This window comes from Halichoeres trimaculatus, unplaced genomic scaffold (genome assembly GCF_033239565.1).
Source record: "Halichoeres trimaculatus isolate MK-OKI-2021-1 unplaced genomic scaffold, fHalTri1.1 fHalTri1_scaffold_23, whole genome shotgun sequence".
Classification (NCBI taxonomy): Eukaryota; Metazoa; Chordata; class Actinopteri; order Labriformes; family Labridae; genus Halichoeres; species Halichoeres trimaculatus.
Window position 1 is genome coordinate 13,285,040 of NW_027437201.1, and position 25,724 is coordinate 13,310,763.

The 25,724-nt window shown below is 42.7% G+C and overlaps 1 protein-coding gene across 2 annotated transcripts in view; it reads right to left on the bottom strand.

Annotated features, from left to right (window-relative positions):
* raraa (retinoic acid receptor, alpha a) overlaps positions 1-25,724 on the bottom strand; it is a 167,151-nt gene that overhangs the window by 67,791 nt on the left and 73,636 nt on the right. For both annotated transcript variants that reach the window (XM_074663060.1, XM_074663059.1), the window contains one exon: positions 16,943-17,679. In XM_074663060.1, coding sequence (XP_074519161.1) covers positions 16,943-17,096 — 154 coding nt within the window. In that variant the 5' untranslated portion in view covers positions 17,097-17,679. The remainder of the gene's footprint in view (positions 1-16,942; positions 17,680-25,724) is intronic.

Genomic DNA, 25,724 nt, shown 5'->3' on the forward strand with positions numbered 1-25,724 from the left:
TAAATCCAGAGGGAGTCCTGACAGGCGTCCCAATAAAGCGCTCTATTTTCTCCCTGTTTGGTGGGTTTTGTTGGGGGCCCCGGAGGAAGTGAGATAACATTAGGAAGGAGAACGTGGAGGAGGTGGACGCAATTTCATCCGCGCTGTAAACAGTAGAAAACACAGAAGCGTACATGAATGCAGAGTGGGAATATCACACACACACACACACACACACACACACACACACACACACACACACACACACACACACACACACACACACACACACACACACACACACACATACACACACACACATATTTGAGTGATTCATATGCTAAGTGGCCATTTCACCCAAACTGTCAACTGAAGGTGGGGAAAATATCTCACAGTAAGCTGTGGAAAATACATTTCCTCTTTGTTCTTCAATTAAACACATAAAGAAAACAAATATAACGCACACACCAAGGTCTCAACCAAGATGCAAAGAGAACACAGACTCCCTGCTGGAGAACACACACGCTTCCTCATTCATTTTAATAAGCACTCTTGCAATATGCATGTCGTGGTTGCCATAGTGCAAACCATAGTCATACACCCCTGCTGATTGGATCTTTCCTTCTGATCACTCACCAACCAATCACAGTAGTCAAGGTGACTCACTTTAACACAACATACTTCTCAAAGATGCTTGCTGCTTCAACTGGAGGAGCTCTGCGTCACTACAGCTCCTGAATATCTTGTCTATAGGATCTGGTTTGCCCTTGTATGGTATTTTTGTACCATACAAAGCATGTTACTAAGCTAACCTCGGGTGTGGAAAGTCAGAAGAGCCAAGCGTAACTGTGAATCCACTTAGGTATAAATGGTTATACCAAGCAGCAACCTCTGGTTAAGACTATGAGACAATGCGAAAGTGTTAAATCTGCTGTTTCTCAAGTGTCCGCTTGAGGCTGGCTCTGGAAGTACCAGAAGTCACATACACACCAAGGCAAAAAAAAATCTGTTTTCAAAGCAGAAATTAATTTATTTACAGCCTGCTTCAAAAAATCCTCTCTAATCTGCTAATTTCACTATCAGCACACACTGTACAGGGTGTGAATTTTTTTCCTACTCGGCAGTTCAGAGGATATTAAGATGGCAAGCTCACCCAATCAGAGTCACAGCTCAGGGTCACGTGACCAATAGGAGCCTTATAGCTGTATGCAAAGCCCTTGCCACTACCAATATGGCCGTGATAGCCGATGTACTTCATTTTCCGTTTCAGAAACTGAGTCGAGGAAACTTCGTCCATGTTATATACAGTCTATATTATACACTTGGATGGTGGTGCAGCCGTTTACAGACTGATGTGTGCTCATGTTTTTGGAGAACTCATCTTCACCCAGTAGATGCATTTGCTGTTTGAGAGAGTTTACCACCAAACTTGAAGACTGCATCCTTTGTGAAATCAACTGTCGGTGATATAAGTGTGACCTGTCAGGAAACTAAGCTAACATATACATAATGAAATTCATTTGAAATGTCCAGACCAAACTGTTTCATGATGAATGATGTCATTTTTGGTGCTCACCCAAGTTTCTCCTGTTTCCTTAATTTCCCTAAATGCCTTTTAACAAAAACCAGAGCTTGAACATGCTCCTACATGATTTGAGAGTACAGTTGTTGAAAGATTAATAGAGCTGTTTAATGAATGATACATTTCTAGTTGGTCGACCAGTAACACAAAATAGTGTCTAGACAGGAATAGTGCTCAAATTCCAACTTCAATAAATCCTACCGATTTTTTTCAGCTGCCCAATGACAAAGTGAAATCTGTGGCTAAAAATCAAGCAGTAGGCAACTTAACTAAAGTTTGGAGTCAAAGAAGCTGCATCTTTCTTTTTGTTTATCTGCTTCCATCAGTCTCTAATCTGGAGACGACACACCCTCCCTCCCTCCCGCCGTCCCTTTTCACCTGTCTCCCTCTGTCTCATAACACACACTCTGTCAAGCCCATCACTCTAACAGGCGCTTGAATTTCACTGCCTCCTTATTTGTCTCAAACACTCCACACACTCCTTCACCTCTTTAATCTTTCTTCATTGACTGATGGATGGGACTGCAGCTCGCACCGCAGGCTGAGACTGCCTTTGCACCACACCAAACAGAAAACGGCTCAAAAGGGGGATCTTTGTGTGCCTGTGTCTGTTGTTGCTGCATAATGAAAGATGACTTCCTCAAGAAAAAATGAGACTAAATGAGTCGCTGAGTTTAAGTAGAAGCTGGAAGAAAAGAGCTTTAAGAAAAGCAACGTCTCTTCAGGCTCCGTCTCCTTGCTCTTGGGAGGATTCCCACCTGGTAGTGATTTAGGCAGTGCCGGGTAAAGCAGAGCCTGGGAAGGAAAATAATGTCTGTTGGGTTCGTGGTTTCATTTTTCAATCAAATAAATCACAACCTTACAGAAAATAATTTTTGTCTTTTAATGGCCTCCCCAGCGTTTGAAGTTCCTTGAGGGACAGCGAGCTTTGAAGTCTGCAGAGTGAAGAGCAAACTTTCCTAAGTGTGTGTGCGTGTGTGTGTGTGTGTGTGAACATCCATTCAGTCCATCTCAAAGTTCTGAAACACAACACCTGAGGTACTCCTGAAAAGAGTAACGGCCCCATGAGGGACTCTCCAAGTGTCCACACAGGCAAATAAAATCGCAACCAAGGACAGTAGCAAAATAATGAAACCCAAAATCTGCACAGCTGCAGACTTACTGGGCCTGTTTAATAAACCAGCACAACTGACCAGGGTGCTATAAAAGTCTGCTAGAGAGCCTTAAGGAACATTTTTAGGAAAAAGCAATTTGGGAAACCTGGTTATTTGCTGTCACGCTGAGAGTTTAATGAAAAGATCGACATCACGCTCATATCTGTGTGATAGATGTGTCAGCAGCTGGTTAAAGATTTAGGATACTAATTACTGGACTTATAATGTTGGTAATTAACGAGCATCACATGGCTTGTAGACATTTTTAACCTTTCAAGGAGCCTTTGTTCCAATATCTTTAATGCTAACCTGTGCTAGCCTGCTGCAAGTAACGGAAACAGTAACGTGCATGGAAATGAGATCAGTCTTATTTTCAGAAAACGGCTATTTTCATCAGACAAGACAAAAAAAGTACATAAATGCTATTTTTTTATGTGTGAACCTATTTTTTTTTATGCCAGAGAGACTTCTTGTTGCATCAACTTCTTCATGTCTTCAGTGAGGTCAAATGAGGTCCTTACCAAAAGTGAGAGTGTCATGCACAGTAGATAACAATCAGCTCTGAGGTTTCCTCACTAAAGATACGCCTTGTGCTCCTGTGAATTGAGCCATGAGAAACCTGAAGTTTGGCAACCAGAAAGCCTCCATGTAAAGACATATAGAGTAAAATGGTATGTTATACTTTGGATTATTATTTTGCAGCACCTTTATCCACAAAGCTCTTTCTTAAGCTTCCATTCATGTAATTCTGTACTTTTTCAAGGGCAGCCCAGCACTTCTTTTAAAACTCATAGGTCTTTTTAAAGTGGCTTAAAAACATGCTTTTGTGACCGATCTGCTTCGCCACTTAGCTTTCCTCCTGTGCAGGTACTCCAGCTGCTTCTTCAAACAAGGACTGTGCTTGTTGTTGCTTTTGGTACATAACATAATCAAACTCAAAATGAAAATATTGGGCATTTAAGGCATCAAGTTGCTCCCAACGTCGTTGTGTTTTTCTGGTTGACTTTTCACTAAAAAGTAAAGAACATCAGTTTTGGTACATTTGCAGATGGAAAGAATTGTTTGACGTAAACTCCATTTCCTATTTATTAAAACCATTGTACTGTTAAAAGCGAGCAGCTTGTTGAGAGGCTGGTTGTACATCACTGAATTGATGTTATGATCTCAAGTGCTCTCCACTTATCTTTGATGTACCCGCTGAACAAGCCTAAAGATGGAAAATATCTAGAAAAGGGTCGAGATGGAGAAGAGTGAGTGCATCACATGACAAAAGAAAGGCTGGAGCAACCCAACCTTATACTCCTAATAACAACAAAACACTAAATGGAATGAAAATGAAGAGGTCTCAAAAAAAAGAGAGACCGCGACAGACATCCAAGGTTTTATTCCTCCATTTACATTCAGCCACAGTTCCTTAAAAAGTCCTTCTTTGGGTGGATGGTTTTGGATGTACAGCCACATGCACACGTACACACACACACACACACACACACACACACACACACACACACACACACACACACACACACACACACACACACACACACACACACACACACACACACACGCACACAGGAAGAAGTGGACAGATGTTCAAGCACGCACAAGCACCAAAAGGGAAAACTACGTCAGCTTCTGGGCACCGAGTACAAGCACCCACAGCAAACGTGTCGACAGACAGACGACTACCTTCATGATAAAGACTTAAAATATTCCCTTCCAAAACGTTTTCCCCTGGAGCTCTTCCACTACTTTCCATGTGTTGCTTCAGTCCGGGCGAGCTGCTTTAGACATAAAGGCTATTTTTCAAAAGAGGCTGAAAGAGGCCAGCTCTGACAGCACATCTGCCAGGACACGACGAGGCTCTTTTACATTTTTTCTTTGAAAGTTTTTAGGGGCTGCGGTGGGAGCAGAAGAGGCCGTGTCGCTGTCTTTCCCAGCAGATCACTGGCTAATGCTCTCCAGAAACCCAACATGACGTGGTTTATGTGTGTTTGCTCGCAGGAATACACTGTACAATCACTCACGAGCCAAACCCACAGGGACAGAGAAAGACAAACTCACAAGGAGAAAATTAAAAGAGGCGTAGACATTTCCCGGACTTGATCAAACGCTTTAACACTCTCACTTGTTTCAGGCTCAAGTAAGTCATTCTGGAGACAAAATCTGATTCTTTGACACCCGTGGCCTAACTGGATTGATGATTAACATCTTTTGGATTGGGGGCATTGAAGCAGATAGCAGAGTTAAAAAAGTAAGAAAGAGAGGATAAAAGGCTTGATGATGTGAGACAAACAGCAGGGCTCAATGAAGGAAAACAAATCTTGCAGAAATGTATGACTGTAAGAGTAAGGGAGGGAAAAAAGGGAGATAAAACACGTACAAGTAGATTGAGAGTGAAAAAAGAGGTGGTGAGAGCATGAGTTACGCCAAGTGCTTACAGGAAATAGTGCTGTTTGATGAGTAAATATTGAATCAGCAAAATCCCATCTCTGGCACCACCTGACCTGCCTCCCTCTGTTTCTCTCTGGCTGTGTTAACAGTAAACAGAGACATTTTACCTTCACTCCAGGCACAAACATCAGTTTATGAAACCAATCGACTGAGCTAAGTGAAACGGCATCTTGGAAATGTGATGCAAACAGGCGATTGGAAACAGAAATACATGAACAGAAGTTTCCACAGCCCTTCCTCCCATCCCTGTGTAGCTGCAGGTTTTGACGTGAGTCAGTGGTCATTTGTTTCAAGTGTGAATCTTCTCCTGATTCTTCAGTGAAGGTTATGTCTGGGCCTGCTGTGATTTAAGATGCCTGCAGGGGCCCCTCCACTTCCCTCATTCACCCCCTCCTCTCTTCTTGATCTCTTCTCTGCCTCTTCCTAACCTCCTCTTCAGCCCTGTCTCTTTCTTTCACAGAATGAGCGATTAGAGGGGTCTTTGGGTCAGAGCGGGAGGGCTTGGGTTTGACCTTAGGTATGCAGCGATGCTCTATCTCTTTCTCTGTGATCCGTCAGCTCTGTTTGGGTCTTTTATGTGTCCTGTTTTACTCTTGAGGTTTCACTGTAGAGTCACCGTTGAGTATGTGGGTGTACAGTATCGTACAAATGAGTCACACTGTGTGAACTTGCTTAAATGATAACTTCAGTTTCTTACATCTTGGAACATTGTGAATAAAGCTGTCTGTGCCCAACAATTATTAATGTCAAAGATCCAGAATCTAGGGCACTCCAGGAGGGTGCACAACAAAACAGTTGTTGCAGCCTATTCAACATCAGTAAAGTGCAGAGAGACTATATTAAAAAAGCTATAAAACCCTACATCTAAGCACTTTGTTTGAAGCATATGACCTGCACGATGACCTGCCATGTATGAATTGGATTACTTAGGGCACAGTCACACTGGCCATTCATACCATGCTGTACTCAAGCATGACTGGCAGTGCCATTTCCTTCCAACAAGACCCAGACTAAAGTACAATTGTCTCTTGGTTCATGAGCATAAGCACTCTGAAGTGTGCCAAAGTCAACAGTACAGAGTGGTCACACTGGCCGAAAGAACTGGACCGGATCATTTCTGGGCGATGTGACCTTACTCTATGGAGTAAAGCACAACTCTAAGTTTAGCTCAAAAGCTCTGCTGCTGTTGCCTGGATTGCAGGACAGGATCTTGATCCATTTTTCTTGGATGGTCAGAGATCAGTAGCCAAACACGAACTCTGAGGCCCCGTTTACACAACAATGTTTCATCTGAAAACGCAGTGAAAAAAATCTGCATTTACACGGAAACGCTGATGAACTGAAAACACTGTAGTGAGCATGCCAGGCCTGTAGGCGGTGATATAAGTGTCTTGTCCAGAAGCCACTTTTGGGAGATCTCCACCGAAGTAGAGTTGAGCCGGTCATCTGGTGTTTTGGGGAATACCAAGTTAAAAAGTGGAGCAACAGATGCACATTTTGTTGCAAGACAGTCAGCAGATACAGCAGATTGAGCAGCACAAGCACAACACGGTAGTTCACGAGGATCGTGACAACGGTACTGTTGTCCTGTTGTATGCGCCCACGAGAGTCAGAGTGTGACGTCAGCGTTTCCACTAAAAACGCTGGATTACTGTTTACACAGCAACGGTGTCGGGAGCGTTTCAGAAAAATCCCATTCTGGAGGCTGTTTTCAAAAGTTTGCGTTTTAGGTTGGCTGAAACGCCGTTTCCGTGTACATGCGTGTACGTTTGCGTTTCACCCTAAAACCGTTGTGGTGTTAACGGCCCCTTAAGAACCAGAGGACACAAGAATTTAAGAGAATGTTTTTGCTGATGATTCAATAAGATGTGAGATCAGGTTGTCCCTTTTGCCACTGAGAATCAAACACTGTTGTTGAGGGTTATGACCAATGAGAATCACACACAAACACAGCTGGGTAATTAGTATATTTTTGTCTGCCTGGCTGTGATGCTCTGATTCATGTGAAACTACAAGATTATATCACTTCTAATCACCCCAAGCTTTGGTTCCTGCTGTAAATACTCAATGAAAAGGTTAGATAACAAACGTGTGAATACGTATACCAACCACAACACATCTGTAGTCAGGCAAACCTAGCTTGACTGATAGAAGTCAGACTTTAAAGCTAATCATTCACAGCTGAAGAGTAATGCTGCATCAGCCTCTCCCTCCGAGCAGCATTCTTCATGGTAAACAATGATCTATTTGACTGTGGGACCTGCAGACAAAACAAGTGACTCACTACAAGGCTCATTGTTCAATGGTGCAGTACTTTGCTGTTATGTGTAGAGAGACAAGATCTGCAAAGAGGCACTCACAATTTGTGAGGTCTACCACAATACAAATCTGGGTAATTTCTTACTGCATATTTCCTCCATACCAGTTTGTGCAGAAGCCTGATCTACAAAACAGTCAGTGCAAGTGCAACCTTTGTGAGTCTGCATGTGTGTTTTTGTCTCTCTGCTGCAGCCTCTAACCTGAGATTTTATCTTGGCAGTTGCTGATCAGTCAACGTCACTGACTGCTGAATTCCACGAGGACAGCGCTGGATCCAACCAGTTTCACGACCATCGACAGATTGTGTTCAACGTAAACACTGAAAATCCGACACACCCTAATCCATCTAACACAACACTGGGTCAAAGGCTGAGATTAATTAGGACGTAATCCACGATGTAGAAGTTACCGTTCTGCTTTTGGTGTTAACTGAGGTCAGTTTGTTGAGGATCTTAGACTCTTTGTTAAGTCCTTCAGATTAATTAGGTAATGAGGATAAGGGGAACAAAAGGGTAAAAATGGCCGCCATGTTCTTGGAACACAGTGTAGCTGCTGGTGTGACAGCAAGGGTTAGTAAACATCTGTTTGTTGCATGAGACCTACCCTATCAGAGCACCAAGTAAGGAAAATGCACAGCACTTATTTAAAAGACTATTCCAATCACAGGGCAAAGCTGTGTCTCTAATCACATCATTTCTGCTAAAAGGCCATTTCTGTACAGGAAAAAAAAGAGAGGAGCTAGCCTTGGACACAATGATAAAAGCAGAACATAAACGTTTGTGTGTCTCTGACAATAGAAAAAGAGAGGGTGAGAAAGTGACTGTGAGTTTCAGGTGCCGCTGAGTGATCACAGGCTGAATTGTGGAACAGCTGTTTGTTCCTGATGAAAAGGAACAAGAGAGACACTGCGGAGAGAAAAGAAACAAGGCGGTGGGGTCAGGCAGCCAAAAGCCTGAAAAAAAAAAGCTTCAAAAAGATGAGTGGAAAGTTTGACTCATAGGGTTTATAATTATAAAAAAAAATACCCTCGTCAATAGCTGCATTGTTTTAACCCTGCAGTTTATTAGAAACTGCATTCATGAAGAGCAGAGGGGGTGATCCTTTTTTCTTACTGGATCAGGAAAACGCATAATCACGTTATACAGCACCCTTAAATCAAGCTTCTTATCACGCACATGTCCAACAGAAGCTCTTCTTCGGCACCAGAATTACCTGTAGACCTCGTGGGTTTGCAGCGACACTGACCATCTGTGTTTCATGCCGCACATGCAAACAGGATACACCATTCAGATGGTATTTGTTTATGCAAGGGAGGCTGGTTGATTTTTAATGTTGCTCGAGCTGATTAGCGATTTTAATCCTGTCTGGGGCGCACATGTGCTTGTTTGCTTTCTCATTACATCAGATATAATTTCAGCCCCAAATATGCACTAGGCTTATCATTCAACCTTCGCTGTAACTTTTCTTGCATTGATACTCCTCTAGCTTTCAAATTGTCATAGAGCTATCTCTGTCGAAGCCTCAGCTGATCTTTCTTTTCTAGAAGATATAATCAAAGAGTTGAGTGGTATACTAAAGTGCCTTTGCAAGAAAAAGAAGGATCTTTCCTGTCAGACTTTCTGATTGGTTTTTGCAAGAAACTGCAAGTTAAGCATACTTCAGGTGAGACAGTGATGACAAACATGAAACGCTTTTCTGTCCTGTAACTCTCCTCTGTGTCTAGTGTGGGTAAAAAAGCCCGAGGTACTTGGACATTGACTTGAAAAGGGGTGCTTATGTCTGGAATGTAAGGTGATGGTGCTTTTTCATCCTGCAAAAAGTACAAGTGGTGCATCTTGACAAGCTATGTACCAACCCAGTACACAGCAGTACAAATGGCTCTTACCAAGTTTGCCCTCCTCTCCCATTAAGCACACTCCAGGTAATTGGGAAGATCTTATCAAAGACGTACGAATTCCCCAGTACATAATCATTTTTCTTCAGCATCCGCTGTGCATGCTTTTATCATGTTATAAAAGCATTCAGAATAAAGGCTTTTTTTTTCATTTCATCAGAAAAATGCCACTTTCTGCTCTCTTTTTATTGAATGTGCAGCATTCTGTTCCGCTGAAAACTTGACGACCTTGACTTAAAAGGCAACAAAGCATCAGTATTGGTAAAATTACTTAAAAATGAAATGATAGAGGGTATGCATGCACATCACCCCCCCTCTGGCATGCCCCCTCTTGATTGAACTGGGTAGTAAAACAAACCTCACTCAACATTGCAGAATGCAGCAGTAAACACAGCGAGGCTGAAAAAATGTACCAAAATGTCACTTTGCCTACAAGAAAATATGAAGCTCAAGTTGCACTTTAATCAAGTCCCACGTTTGTATTACTTTGATAGGGGAACTACTTAATGTTTTCGAAATTCACTGACTACTGCTTGTGAACTGTTACCTGGTATGTTTCTCTAATTCAAAAGAGCAATTTGACACAATTTACAGATGTTAATATGTTTTACCGTGTTGTTCTAAGCTAAGACTTCACAGTGCTTTTGGCGAGGCATCTTTCTCGGCTTTTTCCCCACACTGTTTTCATGTTTAAGGTTGGAAAGTGAGACATAAGCATAAGCACTTTTTACAAAAAGAGAAACTCTTAAGAGTTTGCAGAGGATCACTTCTCTTTGTCAGTCTTGCTTTAAAAACATTTTAATTCCAGTTGTTTCTGTGAATTGCAGTTAACCATCTGCTTCTATCTTCTTTGGCTTTTGGTTCACTGTGCAAAGATAACTCTGACAGTTTTTCAAACCTGTTCATACAATTATTCACACAACAGCTGTTCCCTTCTTTTTGATATTGTTCCTAAGTTTAGAAAGTGTTTAAGCTGCTCATCCCCCTCTTTCTGCCTCTCAGTGGGAGTTACTGCAGTGATGTCCGCCAATAATTAGTTACCAGGAAAAGTAATTATTGAGTTTCTATTGTAAAAAAACCTTCACATATGTAAAAGCTTTCAGATTTTTGAGCAGGTTTTGCTCTGGAACACAATACACACTTCACATGTATGTTCTTGCCTTTTGCATCAATGATGTTGTACTTCCATCCTGGGGACACCAGACTTTTAACTTGACAGACTGCTACAGACTCACCATTGTTGCCTCAAGGTTTGTAAAGTCCAACACCCACCTACCTCAACTCTGGCTCTGATTGGCTTACCATCAAATTGTATTCTACTTTTAGCCAATCTTCAATACTCAAAGAAGGACAATCAGAAGAAAACCCTGACACAGTTTATTTGCAGCTCCTGTCCTGTGCCTGGCTGAGTGAGCCAGGCTGGAGAAAAGCCATGATACTTCAGTGCAAAATAACGCAACGCATTTCACTGTAGGTAACAGTAACAGTAACAATAACAGAGTTGTAATGTTTGAAATAGTAATATCACAATCAATTACATTACCCTCTACTGGAAAACAATAACATTGTGAGTAATGTGATTATTTTTAACACCCTAACGCAAAGCACAGCAACTGGTGCAAGTGAAAAGCTTGAAAACACCAAAAAGATGGACAAGAGACATAGAGAAGAGAAATACTCTATCTGCACATGCAGGGAAGCTGGCTGTGTAATAATGAGTCTGATAATATGTTCATGCTGCCACCAGTGCAGTATGTTCTCACTCTGAAGAAGCTATGTGCTAATGCTAGCAGACAGGCTTAAGGTTAAGTGTGGCCAGGGGCCCCTTAGAGAGGTGCCAAGAGAGAGCTGGTGGCCCCATAAGCTCTGGCCCAACGGAGCTCTCTTAGCCCCTTTGCGCAACACAGCTCGCCATTGTGCCAGGCTGAAAAAGCGCATTAGTCACCGAGAAAAGGGCTTTCCCTGCTGAAACCCCCTTGGACAACAAGCAAAGCTCTACTTGATAATTCAATCACTCTCTGAGCTGTGCGGGGCCGACCCGCTCAACCCCTCTGAACCTGTCCTCGGCTCCTTTCCTATCCTCCTTCTCTCTCCTTTGTCTCCTTCATTAGGTAACTGCTCTATATTTAAGTGATTCCATCATCCTGCTGCTTATCAAAGGACAATAGAGGAATGATGCCTGTGAGAGTCGTTGACATTTGAATGTATGCAGCAGAGTGAATTATGGCTGTATGCAATGGGTAATGCAAAAAAGGGCACAAGAAGATAGAGATGCATGTGCATGAGTGTGTGTGTGCATGTGTGTGTGTGTGTGGGTTGGAGAAGGGAGAAGAGATAAAAGGGAGGAGAAGGGGGTCAGTGTGAGAGCGGGTTGAGGGAAAGGATAGGGAAGCCGCAGAGAGGGAGGGAGACAAAAAGGAGGGAGTTCTTATCGCTTTACCCTTGTCTTGACTTCCTCGCGGGGCCTTTGAAGAGCGCAGAAATAAAGATACATGCGCTGGCACATCACAGAGAGAGATTTAGATTATGCCAGTGTTTACCCAGCTGAGTGCTGCATGGCTGCCGGCGACAGCCTGCTGGTTTGAAGTTGTTATGGCCCGACGACAGCTTAAAGCGCTCGCTGCTCAGAATGTAACAGCCGCAGAGCTGCAGAGGAAGACTGCTTTTCTCTGTGCCTGTGTGTGTGTGTACATGTGTATATGTATGTGTGCATGTATGTGCCAGCTGGTGTGAATGTTTATGAGAGATAGCATGTGTCCTTGTATTCTAATAGAGTGTGTGATGCATCCTGCTCCACTGTGTGTGTGTTTGTGTGTGCAGCACTGAAAATGGAGCCATCCATCGGATTATGGGCAGACAGCTCTTTGAAAAGGAGGGCCTGTATTTGCATAAGCGGCCATGGAAAAGGAAGAAAAACACCTATAGAAGGGAAGACAGAATGAGAGAGTGTGAGATATAGAAGGAAAGAGAGTGAGGGGAAGAACAAGGAAAGAAAGCGTGGGGGGGGGGCACACTTGCCAAGCCACTCGAGGATAAATCCTGTGGCTAAGATCAAGGATTCTGGGCAGGGATTTGGCCCCAGGTCCCCTCAAAGCAAATGGAAAATAACAGGCTGCGAGTAAATAGGTGGCCGGGTAATGATAGCTCTGTCAAGTCCTAAGGTGGAGGAAGGGAGGGAGGGAGGAAAGAAGGATAACAGAGACAGAGAGGAGAGTAGGAGGAGATGATCAGGTGTGACGAAAGAAGGTGAGCAGACGGAGGAGAAAGGAAAAAAGAGGACGGAGAAGTGATGAAGCAAAGAGGGGGAGGAGAAAGACAGAGAGGAGATATAAAGGGAGGCCAGAGGGGCAGAGGAAAGGGTGATGGGAGCCCCCTTTTGATGAGCTCACTGGTGTTTTGGCACATGATGCTGGCAGGGGACAGGAGTAGTGCCAAAGCCAGTGTGTGTGTGTGTGTGTGAGTGTGTGTGTGCCCAAGGCTCTCACTTCTGTCACATCTGCATCTCTCTCCTCTATCTCATTTCATTGCCTAACTTTTCCCAGTGAGTAGAGTTGCAGAGGGGCATTAACTAAAATATATTTTTTTAAAACTCACAGGAAACTTTGTCCAGGATTTTTTTCTTGTCATCAACTTGATTTAAAAATTTTGACCAGGTAAATGCAGGAAATATAAACCACTGAAAATTCCCATTTATCCCCCTTAAATATAAATGGAAAGATTCCAACTTTAAAAATCTCTGGATTTTGCAATCCTACAACTGAGCAATATTTCTCCCCTTATGTCCTTTTATTGAATAACTAATTAAAGTGAATAAAACAGACATGTAAAGTTCTTTAAATGGAAAAATATGAACAAGCTCCTTAACTCAAACTGAGGACAAACTCCTCATCCACCATCCATGTTTCAAGGACTTTAGATTAGCCTCTGTGAAAAGGGATGAACAGAACAGTCCTTGTCCTTGTGCTCTTTTCTGGTTCCCAGAGTTTTGCATTTAATTACAAATGTCATTCAGTCAGACTGAGCTGTGCTGCCATGCTGGCCGTGCTTTACACACTATGGTAAATACGACTGCGCCCGCACCGTCAGAGTATCGGCACCCCTCAAATGGCTTTCCAATAATGACAACTGGCTCCCCAGAGGTACTGTTTCTGTATGTGTGTGTGTGTGTGTGAGTGAGAGAGAGAGTTCTCTAAAGTGGATAAACAGCAGCACGATAAAAAAAAGTGCTCCAGTCAATAGCTCGCATGTTTGTGTCTTATCCACACACACTTTGGATCTCAGCCAAACAGGAGCTCACCGCGAGTGTTTCTCACTGTCATTATCCTTATCCCTCACACACATGCTGTGCTGCATGTGAAAGTGTGTTTCTGTGTGTGTATGTGTGTGTGTTTGCCACCCATGGAGTGCACTGACATACCCCCTTGATTCCTGCAGACCACCAGGGCAGAGAGGAACCACCTGTCTGTCCAAAAAACCAGCACGCACACACACTCTGACAAACACACTACTTGCCCAATATTACCATAACCATATTTACCAGCGGTGTGTGAATTCCAAAGTAGGTGACACACACACTCACGAACACACACGCTTCCTTGAGGTCTGAAAATATCCTTTCATATTTCCCCTCCTGGCCCCAAAGTACGTTAATAAATGCCATAAAAGCCCGCTAATAAGTCAAAAGTGATGGTGCTCGTGTGTGCTGGCCGTTTCGAGGAAACGCTGCAGCACCGAGCAATTACTGTGCCTGCTGAAACAAGAGCGCTCTGTGGGGAAAAAGCCAATTAGTCCGCCGTGGCAGCAGGTAGCAAGCCGGCTCCATTCATTATGATCCCTCATAACACAGAGCTAATGTAATAGCACAGTGTTGGAGCTGGTGACAGGCAGCGGAAAGCTCTAATGATAATAACAGGATCAATAGTTGGGGTGTTATAGGCAGATAGTTCCATATTCATACGGGCGTGCAGGGCGAGGGATTTAATGGAAAACACTAATGAAGGCTGTGCGTGTGTGAGCGTGCGCGTAATGGGAACGGTGGATGTGGCTGTGCTCGATACAGGAGCATGCACGTCTGAGCGTGTGCGAGTTTGATCAATGGGCGGTGATAATATTCAGTTAACTAATAAAGCTGCAGGCAATAAATGTAATATCAATATCTGCAACTGATCTGCTCCAGAGCGTAACCTAACCTGATGATTTTCAGATAATGTGATGTGAAGACATAACCCAGGAGGCTGGAGAGAGAAAGAGAGAGAAGGACATGAGAGTGTGTGTGTGTGTGTGTGTGTGTGTGTGTGTGTGTGTGTGTGTGTGTGTGTGTGTGTGTGTGTGTGTGTGTGTGTGTGTGTGTGTGTCGTAGGCCTTGATTGACCCTTCTGCTCTGCTTGGTCCAAATAATTGGTCCATTGTGGTTTACCAAAGGAGGCCGAGGCAGACGAGCTGGACAGTTCTGAGAACGGGTCAGAGGAGGATGAGTACGAACAGAGGGAAGAGACCAAAGAGGCAGAGAGGGAGAAAAAAAACAAGGGTGAAGGTCTACTGAGCAGAGTTTTGATGCAAAACCAGTTCAGTATCCAAACCAAAAGGGCAAGATCCCAGCCTCAGGGGTGCTTACTTTTCAACGTTCACTCCAGAAACCTCAGCCAACAACCTTTACATCTGCAGCTATTCTTCATTAATTGCATCCTTCAGAATAAAAGCAGGCTTGTTATCAAAACAACGTGAGCGTAGAAAAATGTGCAGTGAGCACAGCATTGTTAAATTCACTCACTCAAGTTCACTGGAATGTTGCATCTGTTAGTTGCAAGGAAACACATGTCCTGGACGTTATTGTCCATCGGGATGATAGTAGAAGGTCCATTCACCATTTTCCACAAGGACAAGCTGCATTTCCTTTTCAACAGGTTTCCTTGTGTGAAGGAAGCTCAGTCATATCAAAAGGTTTGAACGTTAAGGCGATCCTTTTTGCTGCACCTCCAATGTTTTCATTCTAGCTGCAAACAAACTAACTCTTGCGTTCTTTCAATGTTTGTTATTGCTGTGGACCTGAGCAGAAGAAAACGCAGGAAAAGCATCAGAGCAGGAGGGGATGAGGGGAGTGATCTGTCAGAGGAGGTTGATAGACGGAGATGTGTAACTATACAAAAGGAGACGTGTGTGTATGTGTGTGTGTGTGTGAGCATGTGTGAATTTAGCCTGCAGTTATCTCCACACAAGAGAGGCAAGTGTGAGAGAAAGTGAGCCAGCATGAAGGGCAAAGATTGTGAGTGTGTGTGAGTGTGTGTGAGTGTGTGTGTGATCCTAAGGAAGCTGTGGTGTCCCTCTCTTTCTCTCTGTCTGTGGTGTTTACAGACAGGAAATGTTTGTCCAGGCGAAAGGGAAGGAACCTTGCCGCCCCACATGGCAAACACTGAGAGAGAGCCACGCAGACGCACGCACACAGTGTAGAAAGAGGAATCTGATGGCAGCTACAGTCTTTGTGGGTGAGGTGAGGGAACGGGTGGGCTGAGGGAGTGGGGAGGGGTCTCTGGTTTTAGGGAAGTGGGAGTGGCTGGGCTTGGCACTGACTGTTCTTCACTTCCCTCCATGCAGACTCCCAAAGCAAAGATGATGACCCCCCCTGAACCTGTGGACAGACTGAGCATGTGCAGAAACTGTCAGGGTTTGAGTTTTACGCTGTAGGTTAAAATTCTGGCAGTGAAGTGGGATCATTTTAAAACTTTCTTGCATTTAATTTTTTTCCTTGTAATGCCAAACACCTTTGTTCATTCTTCACGTATTATTATTTTGCAGACACCATATTTGTCTTTGAGTGCTACTGCAGAACTTGACAATAAAGTTTGAAATAAGTGAGTGCTGAAAGTTTGATGTGAATACTTCTTCAAACTCTGCATGGCTGAGTCGATTGTCTTGAGTACGTATTCAACACAGAGCAGCTCCTCTTTGCTATAAAAGAAAAGTACTTTCTTTTACCTAGTTTGACTCCGATAAAAACTTTGCGAGTTGGTTCAGAAGCTTTTGAAGGATTTTATAGAGGAGCTGTAGCATGAAGGTTGGCTATGATGATAGTTTTTGTGAGATTTATTTTAAGCACACTTGCCAAATTTGTGTTCCCAAAATAAACAATGTTCCTCTCTGGCTGTCCTGCCTCACTTCCCTCTGATCCACTCTGACGTGTGTTTGTGTGTGTGTGTGTGTGTGTGTAAGATGATGTGTGTGGGCTTGTAAATTAAGGACAGCGCTAGAGGCGACGTGGTGGTGCAGTGTGTGTGTGTGCGTCGCTCTCTGTTTACCAGCACACACATATCTTTCAAATAGGAATGATCTTAACAGGATGAGATGAAAGAGTCCTTTCTACCAGCAGACTCACAGGCACACGCATATGTACACACACACAGCAGGGGGGCTATACAGGAAGCAGCCGCACAGGTAAATCAGGACACACACAAAGGGAAGAAAATCTTCCTCTTCCCGCCTTCTGTCACTCAAAAAAACACCAACTCTAACGATGCAGAGCTAAAACCAGCACAGGGTGGAAATAAAGAAGCGAGGTGTACTTACTGGCTGGTGAGGGCGTGCTGTAGCCACTGAGGGGTAATCCTGGCAAAGCTGGAGGCGACAGGCTGCCTAACATGTGGGGAAAGAAGTAGGAGTAGGTGGGCATGGGGAAGCCGTTGAGGTGGGGTCCCGGCACAGGGTTGCCCTTCCCAGCCATGATGGCTTAGTCCACCTCCTATCACAAGTAAATCTCACTTATGAGGAAAAAAACACTTCTGACACAATCTGACGAGGTAAAAGAGGAGTCAGTGTAGATTCCTGCGTGGGTTTAATCCCCCATAGGGACACTGCATGAGGAGATATTCCAAAGAGAAAGTTTGTAAAATCCTGATAGCTTGGATTTGGAGCTTATGTGAAACTGAAACTGTCTTCCTTTAGATGTCACCAAGACATGGATCCTGGTTTGTTGGTGACAGAAGAAAAAAAGGAGAGTGGAAAGTTTTAGATCCTTTCTTTATCTGGTATTGTAAAACAAGCTGAAAGGCCTTATTTACACAAGGCGTTTAGAAGACTGGAAAGTCGCAAGGCCATTCCTTATCTCCAAGATGAAGAGGGGCGAAGAGCAGACAGAGGGCAAGTCGAGTCAGGAACAGGTGACTTATGGTGGCGATGGGGGTGCTAGTGGTTGCAACACTTCCACAGGAGTATAAGATTCACTCAGCGGAGCGCTCAGAGGGGAATACACGGATCACATGATGCCCAAGGCGCAGCTCTCCTCCTTGTCTTTGCATTCAAACAGCCTGTACAGAAAAAAGAGAAAGAGAGATTATTAAGTGCTTCAGTGAAAAGATAAAGACACTGTTTCCCTTTGTGCTTAAGTGCTTGAGCAAAACATTTCCTTTCTTTTGACACTAATTAATGGTAATGTCTCATCTGAAATCTTACAAAAACACCCCATCTGCCTTAATTATCTAATGGAGTGTTAAAACTGTGAAAAAAAACTGTGGGTGTGTGATGTCTCCTCACAGCTTTGTGTGCCTGTACGCACGCTCATTAACAGTGACAGACTACAAATACTGTGGGAGACGAGCCAAAACATAAGTGAGAGAGCAACACAAAAGAAAACTTGGCTAATTACACCCATTGCGCAAGCTAGAGGTGAGACCCAAGGCGCCGATCTGGGACCACTGGAGATTTCTGCTGTGGAGTTTACTTCCAAATTAAGAGCAAGACATGAGCAAACAGTCCTGTTACTGCTGTAGAAAGCATGAGCACACACACGGGCACTGACAGCTAAACACACACTGAACACTATTTTCAGAAAAAAGTACACTTACACCACAATTTACACAAAGTAAGAGGGGGCTCTTTCTTCAAAACAACTTGTCATAACAGGAGCATAACTTATTTTTTGCCACTAATGACCCCTTTAAAAGCCAGTGGATGTAATGTGCTGCAGTAAAAGTATAAGTACACACAAACGGCACAGAGAAAGCTTAAGGAATGTGTCTTTGCATGAACAGGAATGCAGCACTTGAACATGAATCACACCCGGACATCACGGGTGAACTCCAGCGGAGAGAGACAGAGAGGGGTCGGGTCAGCGTGTTTGTGTGCATGTTCCCACTCGAATGTTGCGCATAAAGCATCGGGTTATGACAGACGAGAGAGGCTGACTCAAACAACACGAATGAAAGGAAAAACTGACATCAGGTAGAAGAGTTTAAAGCTCCTCTGAACTCTTTTGGAGAGATTTTTCTGGAGGATATTCTTCTGGTTTGGTGTTTTGATGATGTGGTGCAGAGAGCTGTCTAGCACGCCGGTGCAAAATCTCCCATAGGAGGTCAATTGGATTGTGATCTTGTGACTATATAGACCAGGAATTTGACATTTACTTGTAGTTTTCAGAGCGCAGAGCATCAGCCTGATTTGACTGATGCTCTTTGAATATTTTTTTTTCTGCTTAGCTCATTTGCTGCAGCGAGCCGATCTTAATGACACACTTTCTGCCTATTTGTGATACTGCTCATATGGGTAATAATGCTTTATTAAGTCCCTGCTTACATTCCCACATGACATGGACAACAAAGTGTGTTTGAAAAACAACACAGACTCCGTCAGTGGCTTGGTGTACTCTCTTGTCATGCATCTCCTTTAATCTTCTTGCATCATATCTTTTGCTGCTCTTCTCTATCACTCCATCAAAGAGCGAAACATTTTCTACAAACGTCCGTTTCTTGATGCATGGCGGTCTTAATCTTTGTTATTCTCTGGAGGAGCGCTACTTTCCTGTGATCAGCTTTGAGTACAGCAGAAAGCAGCTCTTAGAGAGTCCATCAAGCCTCTGAGTGTTTGCATTTAGAAGTGTGTGACTATATCCACACGTATAGAAAAGATGAGTAATTACTCCTGAGTGCAGGTAGTGTGCACGGAGCCCTGAGATGCTTCTTAATCATATGGAGAGCTGATTTTATGAGCTGGGCCCTCTATTAGTCACCTTACTTTTATTGATTGTAACCAAAGTGCTCTGTGCCGTCTCCCTGCTGTGGCGAGCTGGTATGAGTGGTGGTCAGAGCTCAAAGGCTGGTGGGTACACTTCTTTGCTTTAACAGCATTTTTTAAAGCCCAGGGGAGCAAGATGTAGTTTCATTTGCTTTTAAAGCCCTTCTACCCCCCAACCTGGGAAGCCACATATAACACAAAAGAGAGTTCAGGTTTAAAAAAACATACACACAATGGCCTCTAAGATAGGATTCTGCTTCCATATTACAGAGTACTACACCACTATTACCATTATGAAACACAGCTTTGATATACTCCACATTGCTCTCATGTAAAATGCATCAGCATTGTCAAAAACATACACTATAGTGATGTAGAGCCATATATATATTTTAATGCAACAGCCAGAGGCCACAGACGCTGAGCCGGCTCTTTCAGTGTGGGACTACAACTCAAAAGGACACAGAGAGAACCCACAGAGTGGAAATGGGCCACTTCCTGCTCTATTATCACAACGACAAACATGTAGGCAGCTGAGGAGGCTCTTACAAACTACATTTAAGTGCACTTAACGATAACGAGAACTTTTCACCGATTTTACAGCAAATAAACAAGAATATTGTCATAAGTTTGTTTTTCTTTTTGAAGTGATTAGAAAACAATCTGAACAGCTGATACTCAAAATAGTCCACAACTTCATAGCAAACTTTAAACAGTCTCATTGGGTTTTTGGACTGTTCATAATCCACAATTTGAGATGAGATTACCAGCTCTAAAATGTTTTTTTTCGAAATGCCATTTCTAAATTTCTGTGTTCAGCCAAACTAATCAATTTACGGCACATAGACAGAAAGTCCCAATGATGAAGAAATCACTGTCTTTGACTTATTTTGTAGCGATGGTTGAAACTGGAGCAGGACAGAAGAGCAGAAGAAAGCTGAACCGAAGAGTGATAGGAGAGTGATGCTCTTGTTGTCACGTTTCAAACAATAGCACAATGTAACTACAAAAAAATACCTCAGTGAATTGTATCCTGCAAATAATTGTCTAGAACAAAGAAAAGTAGAGTTAAAAGGAAGATCTGATCTCCGTTTATTTGCTTCAAAACAAATGCATGACCTGGCACAACAGTGGGCGATAGTGCTCATGGGAAATGAAGTATTTATCCCAGAAACCACTACAGATCCCTGTTAGTCCTTACAGCGTCTATAACCCTTTTGAGTCCAGCATAGCGCTGGCACTATGATTTGCAGATGAAGTTCTGACTGGCAGCAGATTTGAAGCTGGATAAGACAGATTGACCATTCTTCTTGTATTTAAAATCTGGGGAGTACACTTTTGTATCGTGTTTTCAACATGTCACAGAGCGCTGTTTTCTTTCACTAAGGTATTTGCAAAAATCCAGTTTAAACATGAACAAAAACAAAACAATCAACACCACAGCTGTTCACATCACTTTCTGCTTCAAACACATGGCATCATTTTTTTTTCCATTATATTTTTGAGGGATACAGCACTGACATGTCTTTATTTATATTAATTGTTTTATGCACTTTTTATTAGGTTACTCTGATCATAAGTCTTTACATTTCATCAAAGTTTGGGACATAATGATTGTATTGATGTATCGCAAAAGTTTTTTCGTAAAAAATGACCCTACAGCTTGTAAAAATGTAAAGAAATTCTCTTGCAGACTATTAGGGTCCTTTAAAAATCACACAGAGCTCTTACTCACAGTTAAAGGACAGTGAGGATATCCCATCGCTACAAAACAGACATTATTTCAACATCTGACATTGCTCCAGTAATCACTTTCCAAAATCTCCCCTTTGAGTCTAACAAGACTGATTCAGGAGCCATCTAAACTAATAACGGAAACTATTTCATCTCTTCAAACACAGCAGTGTTTACAGTGTTTGGTTCATCTTTTCTAAGAACATTTTCAAGAGTTTACATATTGAGAAATTGATGAAAAAACTCTGATTACAATACAATAAAATCTTGGCATAAACGTGATTCAAGAATGAGGCCCTGTGCCGGGAGCCTGGTGCAGACAAACTCTCGCTGATTGTAAACAATGTCTGACTGGTGCAGCTGAAGCATTTCAAACACATTAAATAATCAGTGATCTTTTTTTTAACTTGTCCGTGCACGCACACTTACACACTTACACACTTACACACACACACACAAACTCCAAATCCACCACAGAGTGTGATGCGATGTAATTGAGCACCTGTAATCTTTCCGCCCTGCGGTCAGGAGAAAACACATACACACAATCAGGGAGGTACAAACATGAGACACACACACACACACCCCTCATTGAGGAATCAAGGCACAACTAAGGTCCATATAATCTGCTGTGAAAACTGCACACGCAACACCAAAGCGGGGTAAAGCTGCTGACATGCACTGCACATCCTTCTCTCTGTCAGTGCTCACAAAGCAATCACTGCTCTCACAAACAGCTTTACTCTGATCCCGATAAGGAATCTCTGCAAGCATGCAACATGTCAACAAATAACAGCATTAAATAAGGACTATATATACATATAAACGGGAGTGAATTTATCCATTATTGTCTTTTTTTCCTGTCATGTCCTGCATACATCTCCCTCTCCCCCCTCATGCACGTACACACTCTAATCTCCCCTCCATTCCTCTGTCAGGGTGTTCTGAATTCCACTGGCGTGTGCTTCCCATTGTATGTATGATGTATGTGTTCTATATGTAAGGGCTGACACATAAGGTCGTTGATATGAAGGAGAGTAAGAGGAGCAGTTGTGTGCAAAACACTCCAGTACAGGCTCTTCGTTGTGTGAAGAGGCGCTTGAGGCAGACGAGAAGAGACGCCAAACATGAACATGCAGGAGGAACACTACACATGAAGGAAAACAGGCGTAAAGAAAATGAATTTTAGCCCCATGAACACTACATACAGTCATTAAAGATGCATGTTTTCTGCAGTTATACCTACACAACAGGAGCATGAGGAGTTTAAAAATAGGGATGAAATACTCTAAAGTTAAGCAGTGATGTAAGAGGGCTGCATATAGAAGTGAGGTACCCTAGAGCCTGGAGCACAAACATAAATGCGCATCTTCAAAGAGTTTCCAACAATTCCTCCATTAGTAAGTCTCATAGGTCTCTGTTGCCATCTATAGCTGGCCCTTATCTGCCAAATTCATCTCAACATACTCCAGCGCACATGCAGCTCCAGGGAGGATGTATGTATGTGATCACTTACAGTAGCAGAGCAGATAAACAAACAATCAGGGTCTCTTAGGCCTAACTCTGTGTTCGGCATGTAACGGGCTGAAGGGAGGAGAGATCAGAGGTCACGAGCAAGAGAGACTTTAAAACTAGAAAACAAAAAGAGAAATCAACCGTTCATGAAATTGGGATGCTAAAGGGGATGTGGCTCACCAGGTGCAATGGGTCAAGAAGAGAGATCCCAGAGAGAAAAATCAAAATGAAAATACCCCGGGCACACGTGAAAATCAACACACACAGACACACACACACTAACACACACACTCTCTCTCTGAGAATAACTCAAATGGGACACACAGCAAGCAACAAAGAAGGGAGGGAACCACCACTCAGACCACCAACGCCAAGAATGTTCGGATAAGGTCCTGGTCAGGGTTTGGACCAGACACTCAGTTTGAGGTTCAGATTGGGTTTTCAATTAGGTTTGGCCTGGCATTCAGATTAAATTGGGATTACGTTCATACCAGCAGTTTTGGAAGAGGTTTGGACGGACATTCAGATAAGGTTTGGACAAGGTTAGGACCAGACATTTGAATGAGGTTCGGAAAAAAGTTCTGACCAGAAGTTTGGATTTGGTTTGGATTAGGTTTGGACAAGGCTTTCCGATTAGGTTTGGACCCAACATTCAGATTAGGTCCAGAATAGGATTGGATTGGACTTTCAAAGAAGTTGGTATTAGGTCAGAGGATTGGAGAAGTTTGGATTAGAATCAGTTGGACTTTCAAATAAGGTTCAGACCTTACGTTCCATTGATGTTAAACCAGATTAGCCTCTACAAAGGGCCATAATAGAACATGAGTAGGAATGGGTACTGAATTAGGTACTTTTATAGGTACCGACCAAATTCTGTCAAAAGTACCGGGTATCGATTCATGTAAAACCAAAAGGTACCATGTTTAGGTACCTAAATGCATCCTTATGACTGTGAGGGAATGGAAGAGGAGGTGATTTTCCATGCTGGACATGAACACAGCATTGCAAGGTTATATATTGAAGAATAAATTTGTTAAATTGAAATTTTTTTATATTTCATTATTAAACAAATTGATATTTTTTACCACATAAAGACAAAAAAGTACCGAAACTTGTTGCCATTGAGTACCGGTACCGGGCATTGGTACCATATTGTTTCAGATGTGAAAGGTACCCATCCCTAAACATGAGAGATAATGATAGAAATTGTTATATTGGAACACATGTATAGGCTCAACTCTGTAAAACCTTGCTGGCTCGCCAAGTTTGTGGCAGCACAAGAGTAGAGGCAACACCAACCTGGTAATATCACCAAGGGAAATATCACAAAAAATTTGAACATCATAAATACACACAGGTTTGTTTTATATATACAACGGGGCCTGAGATCCACAGTAAAACAATTATTTCATCATTATATTTTTGAATTATTTTTTAATTTCTGGTGACAGCAAATGCTGAATTAATAATTGCAAAAGCAAATGGCAGAACCAGGTCAGACTGGACATGGCAATAAACAGGGCTAGGGTGCATGACATACAGTATACACACACACACCGTGATGGTGTGTGCATGAATAAAAAGAGATGCATGTTTGGAGAACCTGTTCAGTAAGTTCACACAAGCATGAGTGCGCACACTTTTCTAGTTCAAATAGGTCAGTGGAAAATACACACATGAAATACCATGAGTGCACAAACACACATTAACATGTTTCACCTACATCTCTCATGATGACCAATTATCTCTGATGGCTCCTGCTTGTGCTTCATATCTGTGTGTCAGGAGCAGCTGGTGGTCGGTGGCAGCATCACATGGCAACATGCTGCTCAGGTCAGCGGAGTTAGCAATGTGTCCGAGTGAAGCCCTGACGCGCTACAACAGGCCTGCAGTGAGCATCTGAGATCAGGATTCTTTGCTTTGGTTCATGGAGTAGTTACTCCTGTTGGGTCTTCTTTGAATGTTTTTTTTTTTAATATAATGCTATTTATCATTAGTTAGACTATTTCAGGAGTATAAGTGATGCAAATTTAACTTTTTCTTTTCTCTGTCTCTGTAAAGGCTGAGTGATACAGAGCTTGTGTAAACCCCTGGTATTCTCTTTGAGGTTTCTAGGTCTTGCATTTGATTTTCTAAAGAGAGGTGAATTAACGCTGTGTGCACCAGCTCAAACTAAGCATTACTTCCTTCACACAAGCACAGGACATTTGTGCATGTTAGCCATCAGCTGTAGATCATAGATTCAAACACATTGGAGTGCAACATCCTGGCCCAGTGTGGCTGCATGGCGTCTGCTCTTTGCCTGTAGCCTTTTGTTGAAAATTTTGCTGTGCTGGGCTTCAACTGCAGCCATCACTACACATCAAAACACCTCTTTGAAAATCAACGGGTGCCCAGTGTTTTCAAGGTTTTTTCATGCTAGTTTTTTGTAGCAAGCAAGAAGTCCTCATACGACTAATGCTGCATTTGTTTGAAAAGTTACAAAATTTCTTGCAGTTATTTTTCATTTGCTGAAATATCCCACCAAACTACTGCCACCTGCTGGTTTGGGGGATCATCTCCGTTCACGCAGCTTGGAACATCTGTGCTAATTAGCAGTCAGATGTAGACTCTGCGGTTTGCTCAGTCAGGCAATAAAACAGTCAAACATCAATAAAATATGTGGTTATTTTTTTACCATTTATCTTGGGCCTGCACAATAGATGAAGGAATGTTTACAGAGAAAAGCTTCATGTGGCAAATCATTTGCTACATCTTTTTTTATGTAACTGAGTAGAAAATATTAAGAGTGAACCTGTGTATGAATCATTTTGCTGCTGTAGTATGAAGCTCAACCTGAGGTGAAAAGTAGACAAGTAAACACAGTGTCAAGTTTATTGCTATAATTACATTACATAAAAAGAACTACGACACAAAAGCTTCTTTTCTAAGGGCATTTGAATAATGTTAGAGTGTTACACCTGCTGCTTTAAACGACAGAAAAGCTGCTTTATATACTTACACATGTAATTATCCTTGGAATTACCCCATGATGACAGTATTTCACAGTTTAAGGTTGAAAGACAGCGGAGTTCGACTCTCTCTTTAATTGGTC